Source organism: Apteryx mantelli, chromosome 3 (assembly GCF_036417845.1).
Source record: "Apteryx mantelli isolate bAptMan1 chromosome 3, bAptMan1.hap1, whole genome shotgun sequence".
NCBI classification, from domain to species: Eukaryota; Metazoa; Chordata; class Aves; order Apterygiformes; family Apterygidae; genus Apteryx; species Apteryx mantelli.
In genome coordinates, this window is record NC_089980.1 from 9,258,945 (window position 1) to 9,272,036 (window position 13,092).

The 13,092-nt window shown below is 45.4% G+C and overlaps 1 protein-coding gene across 1 annotated transcript in view; it reads right to left on the reverse strand.

Moving 5' to 3' along the window:
* ABHD12 (abhydrolase domain containing 12, lysophospholipase) overlaps positions 1–7,960 on the reverse strand; it is a 46,589-nt gene extending 38,629 nt beyond the window's left edge. The window contains exon 1 of the mRNA XM_067292662.1: positions 7,720–7,960. Within this exon, the coding sequence (XP_067148763.1) occupies positions 7,720–7,868 (149 nt within the window). The 5' untranslated portion in view covers positions 7,869–7,960. The remainder of the gene's footprint in view (positions 1–7,719) is intronic.
* Positions 7,961–13,092: the final 5,132 nt, after the last annotated feature.

Genomic DNA, 13,092 nt, shown 5'->3' on the forward strand with positions numbered 1-13,092 from the left:
TTCCTGTTAGCTCAGTTCAATAATCACAGATTTAAATGACCAAGGCACTTAAAGTCTAATATTAGAAAACTCTTCTTGCAAGTTTAAATTGCCTTCATTAAGGAAGGGACAGATTTCCAAAGCTCAACACTTTTACCAACACTTGACTGCTTTGAGACAGAAAGTAACATACTGGCAAGGCTAAAGTGCAAAGGCTAGACGACAGCTTTATTTCTAGGTATGGAGCTCACGCAAGGCCTGTGTGAAAGGACACAATGACAGCTTGCAGAGTGATTTCACACATTATCTCTGTTTCTACGTGATTCCCACCCTACGGTTACAACCTTTACACTCTCCCCAACTGTACTGCCTTGCCTCCACCTATGTTTAACCTATGCTCTGTTGAACTTTTCACCAGCTGATGCAGCTCCCTGAACTGCTCTATTTATTACCTCGTCAACCCTCTGCTCCTCCCCAGTTTTAGCAGCAGTAGCTGTGTATCTACCATCCCGATGAGACAAAATTACTTACCACTGAACCAAGAAACAGTCTCAAGAGAACGTCCCAGTTGTTTATCTCTCCATTAACAGCTACTCTCAAGACCTGTCACTGAGCCAGTTTTCAATACAGCTAATATGTATTGTATTAACAATGCAAGCCCTTTTAATAAAAGGATGCAGTACAAAGTCAAGTGCTTTGGAGAAAAAATTTTACCACTGATGCTTTCGTCAACCTGGCCATAATCTTGATAAACTAGCTACATTTTTACAGAGAGACCACCTTTCCACAGGGCAATCTACTTTCATTAATATATATTTAGCTGCAAAAGCTTCTTCCACTGAATCCCAAATTGACTCTTACCACTAAAATTGCATAGATGCCACCTCAGGCTTGAATTTAGAGTTTCCTAAGTCCCCTGCTACCCTTTTAAACCACCAGAAAGCACATTCTTATAATCCTCCTGTGGTACCGATTCAGCCACAGACACATACCGTTCTCACCTTACAGCCCTACTCCATGAGTCTTCCTTGCTTATAATCACTTGCTCTTGATGTCAGAAGCTGTCCACCACTGTAGCACCAGTGGTCTGATATTTACAGTACAGTGATTGGGTTCCCAGACTGAATTACCCACTAAGCTTTCAAAACACAGTTTTCTAGGGGAAATGCAGCGGAAATCTGTTCACTTATTTCACATCCTGATATGTTTACCAAAATAATATGACCTGCCCTTTAGGCCTGGAAGACTAAAGCAAATTAGTTATAGCCTCCTAAGAGGACATCATAGTAGCATACATGGTGCCTTTCAAACAAAACTGGATGCAGCAGGCAGGACTCTTCATCCATGGCAGGAATCCTGCTTAGAAAGTATAGCAGGCCTCTTGCCGGTATCACAGCAGCAGATTCTGGAGAGGAAGTGATGCCGCCATTGTTAGTTTTCATTAAAATGACATCATGTTGCTTTCACCAAAGAGAAATACATATTACTGCCTCCTGGAGGAAACCTATGGACTCGCACCTGTGTCCTGTGACTCATTTTGCAGAGAATTTGATTCACAGCAAACCAAGCTGCTTAGGCAACAACATGCCATTTAAGTAGGTCATGGACACTCTGTGGAAGCAAAACCAGCTTGGAAATAAAACAGGGGTTCAGAAAATACTGCAACACTGAGAAGATCCTGGTCCCCACAAAGACATCTTCCTTCCATGAGTGACTGAAAAGTCCATCTTGGTCCCAGGAGTTCTCCAGAACTGCCCACATCAGGAAGTTTAAGTGTGGTGAAACAAGCACAGGTCTGCAATTCATGCAGTTCCTAAGTAGAAGAGAACTTTATAGGAATTAAAAAGTAAAAACTATTTATAATAATGCAGTAATTAATAATTTAAGCATAAGGCATCAAAGCAGAGCAACTGAACCCATGGACCCGTGGGATATCAGAAGTATGACATTGCAATGAAACAAGGAGTTCAAGGAGACCAACACAAAACTCAGTTACAGAGAGCAAATTTTCTTCAGAATCTGTAGCAAGTGTGCTCAAAGTTCTCCATGAGAAATACAGGGAACTTGAGACAACTGCTCAGAGACTGTAGGATGTCATAGCACAGAGCAGAAGCAGCAGAAAAACACTTGTTCTATTATAGAAGTTACAGAGAAGCTCACAGGAAAACTGGACCCAGGGAAAGAAACTTTAGATCAAAGATGTCTGCAGGAGGATGCTAGAAGTCTCAAGAGATGCTTGAAACAGAGTAAACCACACCAGAACAAAAAACCGAATTCAATGAACATCATGGTAAGAGAAGACATGCTTGAACAGTAACACGCTGATGCACAGAACTACTGTCAGGTACACATCAACAAGATGTCCTCACAAATTATTGAGGCTTCTGAAAAAAAATTCTCTAGCAAGAAAAAAAAACCCAAAAAACAAAAAGACACAAAATTCACCTAATAGCACAACTGTCTGCAATGTGAGGAGTTTTGAGCTAAATGAGTTCTACATCTTTAAGAGAAGGAGCGGGGGCCACTAAGTTCCCATTCATAAAACAAACCAAAATAAAAAGAGCAAACAAGAAAACCTACACACACACATGTGCATGGAAGTAATTACACAATCCCATTTTGACAGATCCTAGGAAAAAAAATTATATATATATAAAATACATAATAATAATTTTTATATATATATATTACTGTGTATCCTCTTGGAAAGCTGTAACCAGAAAATACAGAACAAGCTTTTACATTCAAATGAAAAACAGTGATTTAATCTGTAGTTATTGTGGAAGGAAGCACTGGCCAGTGACTGGAAACCTTCACAATTCCTTCATGAACTTTGCTTAGGTAATCATGAGCAACTGGAATAGCCAAGGCTACCCAGCAGGTAGGTGGAATCGGCAGAGGAAAAAATAAATAAGTAAATAGAAATCTACATGGCTGATACAACATCTCTATACAAGCAGCACCTCCTTGAAGAGCACTAGCAAAGTAACTGGTTCAACTTGAAGACAGCAACTGAAGAGAGACAGTGGCACAAAAACCTCACATGGAAAAAAATTCTTAAGGAAGACATGGAGGAAAGCTTGCAGGAGAGCAATTGAAAAATCCGTCATCTCTGCTACAGTGACCAGACTGGAATAGTCCTAAAAGGCAGTGCAAATGCTGCTAGGTGGGATAAGAGCATGAAGAGAGAGGTTAGGCCTTGAAATACAAGAAAAAAGACAGATAGAGCTGACCAAGTTTCCTGGCAGAGGAGGGATTCCTGCTCAAACCCAGAGACACAGGCAGGCAGGGAACACCTGGCTCCAGGGGCAGTGGGATAACAAGGGGCACCCCACGTTGCATTTCACAGGCCTGGGCACACTCACTGCCCCAGCCAAATTCAAATGTATCAGCAGGGAAGCACTGACAGACTGCTGTCGTCTCTGGTCTACAGCATCTCACACTATTTTCATAAGATACCCAGAAAAAAGGTACCATAAGAAGCCTTCTGCCTTTGGAGGGAAACACTTGAGAAAGCTGCACATGACTAGCAAGGAGGTAAATGTGGGTAATTACCATTAACTGCATTATAATGAAGTGTAACATTTTCAGACAAAAGAGCTCTAGCTTGTGGGATACATGGGTTTGACAGCCAGAGGAAGGCTGCCAAAAAGTGAACCTTGCAGGGACCTGTGCCAGGAATAAGGGGTTGCTAACTGAAGATAGCGAAGGTAACTGAAGAGACAGGCCACGGGACAGCAGGCTTCTGCAGGGAGACAAATACCTAGGTGTACACTTACACACCTCGTGTTTGCAGCTCTCCACAGTATGGAGAAAGACAGAAATAAGTTTTATCATTTGCAAACAAGCGTCTGCAGGAGAGTAAGGAATGACAAAATTAATACTCAGTTCTTCAGGTCTAAGGTCTGACTATTGATTGGGGCTAATAAAGCCTAGATAAGGACCAGGTCACAGACTAGAAGGGTAATAATTATGTGTGCATTTGCCACAAGGACCAGGGTTCAGCAAAAGTGAGATAGGCGAATCTGCTTTGACAGCAAAGCTAGTATTAAGCTTACTGTTTTCCTTCTTTATTCTCTGCGCTCCCACATAAAGGTTTTCTAAACCCAAGTGTGCTCAAATGCATTTCCTCAAAACATCCCAGCCACTTACCGCAAAAATGAGTTACAGCAACAACCATACAACCACTCTTCAAACATTAATCTGCTATGACCACTATGCACAAAATGCATTGCTACCTTGAGAACCATCTAGCACTTAGTTTAAACATTGTCAAGTGGAAAATGCATCATAACTCAAATGTTACAGGAATGGCCATCCACACAAAACACATACCAGGAAATCCATTTTTGCATCACATGTTGCTTTAATACTGCAATATTGTATTTAACAGTTTCAGACAAAATATCTGTGAATGATGGTTTTCAGAGAAACTGAGAATTTCAAAGTAACCAGCACATCCTATTTTATTGCTACCTATGGAAGAAAGGCAGAAATACCTCTATTTGTTTCTTTCTGTTTGTAAACCACTTAAGAAAAGCCACACAGATATCCATCTCCATTATATGTACATACGCACATGCACAATTTATGTAACAGAGCAGTTCAAGTGCACAGTCACTTCTGTGAATGAATTCCGTTCTCGGATGAGCAAGCCCTGGGTGATGATACGACTGAACCAGAACTAAGGGACAGATACAATGCTGTTAAACTTAAAAAATACTGCTGGAAGAATAAGCTGCTGCTGTAAGTCAATAAGTATTCTGCAAACATTGCTTACATTTGCAATTACAGTGCTGTTTAACCTTGCTGAGGAATTGCATGTGAACACAAAGAGCCCTGCTGGGGAAGCACATGCACAAGCCCTGCTACTACTTTAAATCCCTTGTCACCAGTGCAAAAAACATCGTTGTCACTGCCTCTACAGCCTCTCAAACCATGAGATCAACCATGAGATCAGCATGATCACATTGATCAGCCCCGGGGCTGCAAAACTACACAGCCACTTTAGGCTACTGTAGAGTTGGCTTGCCCCCTCTGGCCCCCCCCTTTTTTTTTAAACTAGGGGTTTATATCATTTCCTGAAAGAGATGGAAAACCACATACTGAAGTTAAACATGTGCTTTTGTCCCAAGCCTGCGGAGAGACTCAACACCACCAGCGAGGAATGCTGACAGCCCCACTTCCCCCAAATGGGGGACTCACAGCCACCAGGAGTGCTGACTTTAACTATTTCACCAACAAGCACATTGCTAGAAATAGTTTGCTTAGGGTACTAATTCTCATTTCCAGACATTACACCTCCTCCACCATTCCAGCAACCTTGTAGCTGCCAGAGTTTTCGCCTCCTTCCAGTTTCTGGAAGCGTACCAACCTGGAGAGTAAGAGTAATGTAACACATTGAAAGTTTAACAACAGACTCAAATACTAATTTGATATTCAGTGGAATAAGAATACTGCAACAACAGCACTACTTGATGTGTTAAGTATGAGGATCCAAGCTCTGGCACAGGAAGCTGCTGGCCACAGATTGCTGTAAGGCTGTCCCAGAGGAGCGCATACCTGCCCTCCTCCCGTTCTTCCTGAAGTACGGCTATTATCTACTGCCAAAGGCAGGATACAAGGCAGACAGCAGTCCGACCTGACTCAGGGTGGATGTTCTGGGCAGCACCCTTATCTCCAGGCATCACATGTTCTTCCATTTGGACCTCCCATTTACACATGCTAAGATTCACACTTTGGCAGTGTATTTGGCATCCTGCAGAAAACACACCCAGAGGGTACCAGCAGGCCCAAATTTCTTGCCTGCAAGCCACTGTTTGATGGCTGACAGGGTGAGGAGCAAGCAAAGGAGGCCCATTAAAAGGCAGTAAGCAAGACATACTGTCACTTCCACAAGCCCAGGAAAGTAGAAAAACAACTAAAGTACATAAGCAAGCAAATGTTCCACCTTGTGCTTTTTTTTTTTGGTTGACAACAAACACCATTTTGGCACAGGATGGTCCATAGGATTTTGGATGTGTGTGTTCTTTGGGGTGAGGTTTTTTGGGTTTTTTTAATTAAGGGTAGGAAAAGTGGACTCCAAACCGATAAAGCATTCCTATAACGTCAAGAGTTTGAGGAGCACTGCTATTTGTTAGGTAGTGCCTGACAGAAAGCACAAAACACATGCAGGACTTCAGGGACTTCTGAAACAGGCTTCAAAGGCTCAACATGGAAAAGAGTGAGGAAAATCTGCCTGCTAACCATTTTTTAAAGAGTGCTGAAGGAGAAATAAATGCAAGAAAGCTATTTTCACAGATAGGGTGTATTCTCCATACTTTTTAGTTTGGCCTTCAGCATACTACTTATCTAATACCTGTGCTGTGCTTGGTGATAGCTTCCATAAAATACCTGCCTGCCAGACGAAGCCAACAGCTTGATCTGTACGCTCTGAAGACCAATTCAATGCCAATGACTGAAGTAGCATTTCTGCATCAGTAAAAAGCACTGAACTATTCATAAGGCTGAAGCAGTCAATAATCCATCATTTGAATATCCCTGGTCTTAGAAGTTACCTACTTCAACAAATGGAATAAATACACTAAATTCTTAAATTTTCATAAAAGCAGAACACTCACAGAGTCTGCTCTATTGCTCTATATTAAAAATCAAGACATCAACCCAGCATCGTTTTCAGTTATCAAAAGCCTATCGTAACACAAACAGAGTGCTGACAACATCCCAAAGGTTTACCTCCAAGGCATAAAACTGAATAATAACTATTACCCAATGAGCTAAATAACAGCATCTTAAGAGATCTTTCCCTGAAGATGAAAAAAAAAATCCATGTCATCAGGATGAAAAGAGTTATTTTCAAATGTTAATTTTGTCCAACAACAGGAAGATTCTCAGAGAATTTACCAGACAAACAGCTACGTTGGTTCGTTTTCTAGAAATCCAGCAATAACCATTAGATTTTTTACAGAATGCTGTATTCCTGAAGGATCGCAATTCAGCTTCAGCTACCCAAACCACAGTGCTATTTTGGTCATTAACTATCCTTCACATTTACAAAAACACAATCAAAGAAAAGCACTCCAGCGGCACGGGGTAACTGGCGGTTGTATCTTCCTCTCCCTGACACTCCCCTGAAACTGTCAGTCTCATAGGACACATTGCCTCCCTTTGAGGTCTTACACCAATAAGGATCCTACTTACAAGCATCTTCTGTCGTTGCAGATCTTTTTTTCGGGGGGTAGAGGAAAACAAGCATTTTTCCTAGCATAAATACGTACAAAATGGTAAAGACACGAGCACAGCTTGCAAAAAGCAACGACTGACTTCTCACCTACAGAGCCGCGTCCAGCATAGGCTGGGGGAAACGCAAGCTTCCCCTAGCGACACCTAAACCCGATTCATGTACTGGGAAGAAACCACTTTGACAGGCACCCGGGTTTCTCCCTCAAACGAGCCGAGCCTGGCTGGCCCACCTCCCCCCGCTTGCACCAGGCGGCAGGATAGGAAATCCCGCTAGCTGCCGTTTCCAGGCCCCAAGGCCTGCCTCCACCGACAAGGGCTGCTCAGAAGCGGCGAGGCTCGCGGGGAAAATTAAGGTCGCCAGGCCCAGCGCGGTGGCACCGTCACGGGGGTCCCGGCGCCTCTGGCCGGCCCTGTCAGGGCCGCGATGCCCCGTCACGGGGGGGGGGGGGGGGGGGCGCCGCCCCCAGGCCCCCCCCCCCGGTACCGGCCCACGCTCACCTGCCGAGCGGTCGCTTCATGCCCGCGGCGGCGGCGGCGGGGGGCAGGCGCAGGCTGTGCCTCAGGCTGCAGCCCTTGTCGAGCGGCGCCGGCGCGGCGGCGGCGGCGCGCTCATGCTCCACGGTGACGGACTCGTTGCGCTTCCTCATGCCGGGGCGAGCGGAGCCGCGGCGGCGGAGACGGCGAGAGCGGAGCGGAGCCGCGCGCGCACCCGCTGCCGCTCGCCCTGCGCCGCGCTCGCGCCCCGCCCCTGCCGGCCCGCGCCTACCGGAAAGGGCTCAGGACAAAGCTGCCGCTTGCCCGTACTCAAGATGGACGCCACCCCGCCCCCGCCCTGACACGACGCGCCGGGGCGCCATCTTTATAAAGGGCAAAAGCGCCCACTGCCATTTTGTTGGCCACCTGCGGTGAGGTCTGGAAGGGGGAGCAGCGGCGGGGTCCGCGGCCGGCACACGCAGCCTCTGGCCCCGAGTGCCCCTTCCTCTGGGGTAGGGTGATGGGAGTGGATGACCTAGCGGGCTTTGGGGGCTGCGACAAGCCCTGAGCTCTCCTGGGGCTGCTGTGGTAACATGTAAGGTGTAGCATAGCCCAGCACTGACTGGACCCAGCGGCACAGGCCGCGGGAGCCCTGCTTGGCTCAGCCCAGGGAATCTGGGGTAGATACCCCTTAGTGTCATGGAAAAAAAAAAAAAAACGAAGGTGACTGGAAATGTTGTATTGGAAGCTCTGCAGAGTGCAGCAAGCACTTGTAGATGGTGCCTGTGTACTGCATGGGGGGAAGAGGGGTGAACCTGGGGTTATCAAACAGCCTCCGCATGGAGCAATGCAGAAATGGGGCTGTTCCTGCAAGGCTGATGGGGCAGTTGCAACTCAAGGAGCGCTAGGTGGTTTGCACATCCATGGAGGGGCCATGGGACTTTGCCAGGACTGGAGCACATGCTGGAGTGTGGGGAAACATGCAGGTATGGTACAAGGATGTGGAGAGAGACAAAATTAGCAGGAACCGTGACTGTCAAACCCATCAGTGAGGAAGGGGATGAAATGCTGAGTTGACACAGATAATCATAGTCTGGGTCCCTGAACAGCCAGAGGTGATCACTCTATTTTGTCCTTCAAACCTTTCCCTGAAGCAGAAAGCAACCTTTTGAAAGTTTAGGATATGGCACACCCCCCTTCCATTTGCTCTGTAGCCTTTTGGGAAAGTTACAATAACACTTTGGAAAATACATCCTCATCCGTTTGTCTCCACAGACGCACACTAGCAAGGCTATGTTTCTACACAGCTTCCCTAGCAGAGTGGGAATTCTGCACTGGAAACAAGTGGATGGAAATGGGGCATAATAAATAAATAAATGGGGCAGAATAAATAAAACATTGCTTCCAATATCAGCAAAGGCTGGGGATTACAATATCCATACCACTGGGGAGCAGGACAGCGATGCACTGGAGAAAGCAGCCGTGGTCATGTGCTGTGTTTCCCACTGCCACTATTGCATATAGAACACTGGGTTGATCTATCAGGGTATCTTCTGTGTTCTTCAAAAGTAAAAAAAGTGGAGAAATTATTAAAAAACATATATTTCTTTCTTCAGACAAGTGATTTCAGCTCTCTTGCATCTATTTCTTCTCTGTCTTGCTGCAAACTGAATACTATACTTGATGGAACATGGAGATTCAAAATAAATGTAGCATTACAAATTAATCCCAGGTGCAAAGAAAAGACAGCAGACCAAAATGTAGGATGCCATTGTTAAAATACAGTCCTTGACTATCTTGGCAATTACGGATAGCTAGCAGAAGGCACAGTCTGATGTACTGATACATGCTTTGTCATGCCCCTGGAAGCTTCTCCTAACGTTTGAGACCTTTTAGAGGTTTTCTCTCTGCCAAATCGTGATTCCTAAAACTTACAAGCAGGCATTCGGAAACACTGGTAGTTCTCTTGCAGTCTTTGAACGGTGGAGAAAAGTGTTCTCATCCTTTTGATTTTGCTTCATTTCCTACATCTTATTGGAAAGACGCAATGCTGCAGTTGGAGATTGTTAGCCCTGTGTTGGAGCTTGGCCTGGTGACAGCAGGGGTAGAAGTCACTCCAAGAGCAGGCTATAATGGGCTCATTGGGACTGACAGCGTGGTCCTGTGAGGAGGGTACTGCAGACTGCCTAGCAGGCTTTGGTATGAGGAAAACAGTCCCAGGCATCATAAATCCTCTGATATGCCTCTGGAGGAGGTTTATTTGCAAGAAGGACAGCTAAGAAAAGTTGCTTGAAAGTCCATCTTTATGGCATGGGTCCCAGTACAGATTGGCTTTTTCTCTGACGAAAGACAAGCAAGTATTTTCTTGTGGTGACCTTAAGCCGATTTCAGCATTTTTACAGGCTTTTCTTTCTTAACTCTGTAATAGTATAAGCATGTATTTGTTTAGCCGCTCCCCTCATATCAGATTTTTAAGACTTATAAATCACCACATCATCATTTTTAGTGAAATGTCCTTTGTACTGCTAGTACATAATTTATAGGATATAAAAGAGATTCTCCCATTTGGAATCAGTACTTGTGCTTCTTACTTACTGTAAGAGATGAGTGCTGCATCAAAAATTTGCCCACTCAGAGAAATCAATGCTCATCATCCATTCCTAATCCAAAATTAGCCCCAAATGTGATGCTTGAATTCTGGTGGACTTGATGGGAGGAGTATGTCAAGGCAAGGGTCATCTATAAACCATAAACTTGCTTCTCCTAGCTCGTAAAACTTCGCCTGGGGAACCTGACGCCCAGCATTACTCTTACATCAGTTCACTGTCCCCATGACAGGATCCCAGGCAGGAATTTAACTCCTTCCTAGATCTGTTTGTCTGCAGCAGTTCAATGCTTCAGTAGTAATCCAAACCTTGAGCACACAGTGATTTTAGCTCCTAGGACTCGGTGAAGCTTTCCAGGTCACCAAACCTGGGGTTTTGCTGTTATAGGCAAAGCAGGATGTACTTCTACCATCTGCACTCACTGAATACGTTATCTGAACAATGCAACATAGCCTGGAGAATGTGCTGCCACAGGTTTTCATAGCAGCTGTATAACCCAGTGTGGTTATACAAAAAGAATGAGTACAGGAAGAACAGGAAAGTCCAGTCAGAGTAAAAGCTGGGAAAGGAAATAAAAGATTCCTTAGCTCAAGGCATAAACCAAGATTATGGTAGAGCAAAAGCAGAAACTATCCCCGTGGGCAAAGATACCTTCCTTAGGGTTTCTGCGCATCTGAAATGATCTGGAAGAGGCCTGGAGACAGGCTGTGGGCAAGGATGCTGCCTGATGAACTGCAGCAATGACAGTCTCCCTCCTACCATGTATTCTCCACAGGCATCTGCACCTGAACAGACTTGCCTTGCCTGGGGATGAGGAAGGTGGAAAGCAGAGGACAGAAGCTGAGCACAGATCCTTAGTAAAGTTGTCAAGGTAAACATGGGAGATGTGTTTGGCTATGGATGAAGCCCTAACAATTCTCCATGAAGGACAGAACCGAGAGAAGGAGACACTGAAGGAACCCCAAAGAGCCAGGAGTCAGTACTGGTAAGAAAACCATTGGGAGGTAAGAATCTGGAGAGCACAAGGGTATTCAGAGCAATCAAAAAAGGCAGAGAGAGCAATCACCCCTGAGGAGGTGCTTGAAAAGGGGACAAAAGCCAACAAGAGGGAACTTGGCAAAGCAGAGAGAGACTGTGCACCCTGCTGATGAAGGTGGGGAATGCAGAGACCTGCTAGGAGGACAGATACCCACAGCTTTGTATTCCTCAAACTGCCCCTCTCTGACAGGACAAGGAGGGAAAACCGATGCTACAAGCAAATAATGATTTTTTTCCCAAACATCAATCAAGACAAAAATTCTTTCGCTCAAGTTGGTTAAGCACGTTCATGCTTGATGGACAGTGCCAGGCTGTCCCATGGATTGAGCACTCCTCCAGCTCCTGCCTTTGCAGCATAGCACCCGGCTCCCATTGCAAGCCCCTGAGAAACAACCCCCCACCACCACCTTTGTCACTGGAGTCTGAGACACTTCAGGAATTGCTATGCCTCCAGCAGGCACCAAGGGATTCTCTCTGGGCACTCCCAAACAGATGTGCTAGGCACAACTGACTTGCGGGAACTCAGTTGTAAGGTACCAAAGTCAGATCATGGTTTAGATTTGTTCAGTTGCCACTTTGGAATACTTCACAGAGATTTCCTCCAGTTTCTGTAGCCTCAAGCACTCCTTATTTTGGGGGTTGAGCTCCTTGCTGAGTGTTCCTGATTCTTCATTGCAAAGACATAGTGTTGCGTGTGCTGACAAATGATCCTTGTGAGGAAATGAGAGGAAAATTACAGTGAGAACATAGCTCTCTCCTGAGCTGGTGTTCCCAAGCTATGCTACTGCCCATACAAACCCAAACCTAGAATAAACATCCCATAACTCTGGGTCTCTGGTATGGAGTACCTAGGGATCACAGTAGTTCCCCAGGCTGACTTACTGTCAGTTAGACAGAAGGCAGTAGCAGATACAGTTGGATACTTCACGCCAGCTGGAGAGAGTTAACAAACAGAGCTGTTGTGCACCCAAGCACAGAACAGAGGAGTCCCCTTTTCCAAACACTCCCCTTCACAGGAGTCCTTGGGGGAGCTCACAGCAACTGGGGATGTCCTAGCACAAATAACATCCACCTCTCAGAATTAAGGCTGGCAGATGAATCAAGACTGTGGCTGTGGGCTTCTCCGTCTTGCTCACCTGGCTGTCCCCAAGTTTCACTGCACAGAGGAAACTGTGGAGGGCTAAGACTGAGGTAGCTGTGGAGCCATCCTTCCACACTGACTTCCTGAAGGCAGCAAAATCCAGGTTACTGAGGGTAAAACTAGCTCTGAAAAAGTTAATCACACAGTGCTCCTAACGACTCAAAGAAGAGTCACTTGCTGATATCCAGAAGTCAGCACAAAACCCTGGCCACTACCTGCAAGTTTCCCTAGTGAACAGTAAATACAGAGCTGGATGAAGACACAGGAGTTACACAGAGTCTCTAAGCATGGTGGTGCTCCAGTCTGCTACAAAGGGGGGTGAGCCAAGCCTCTCCAGTAATGCTGATTCGTTTAATTAATCACTTTCCTGGTACTTCCCTGGCTGTAGTTAAGCTGGTTTCTGAGAGCCCTGGGGTGAAATGAGAAATGCTTTGTAGATTACAGATGCCAAACTAGGTCCTTTCTAACACATGGACCAAATCAAACATTGGTCTTTTCTGGAACTAGCTTGGAGAGACTGAAGTCTATAATACATTTGACCAGTTTTCCCTGATTTTGGAGGTATAGTTGAATGAATATCAATCCTAGACATGCATGATGTCTCCTCTGATG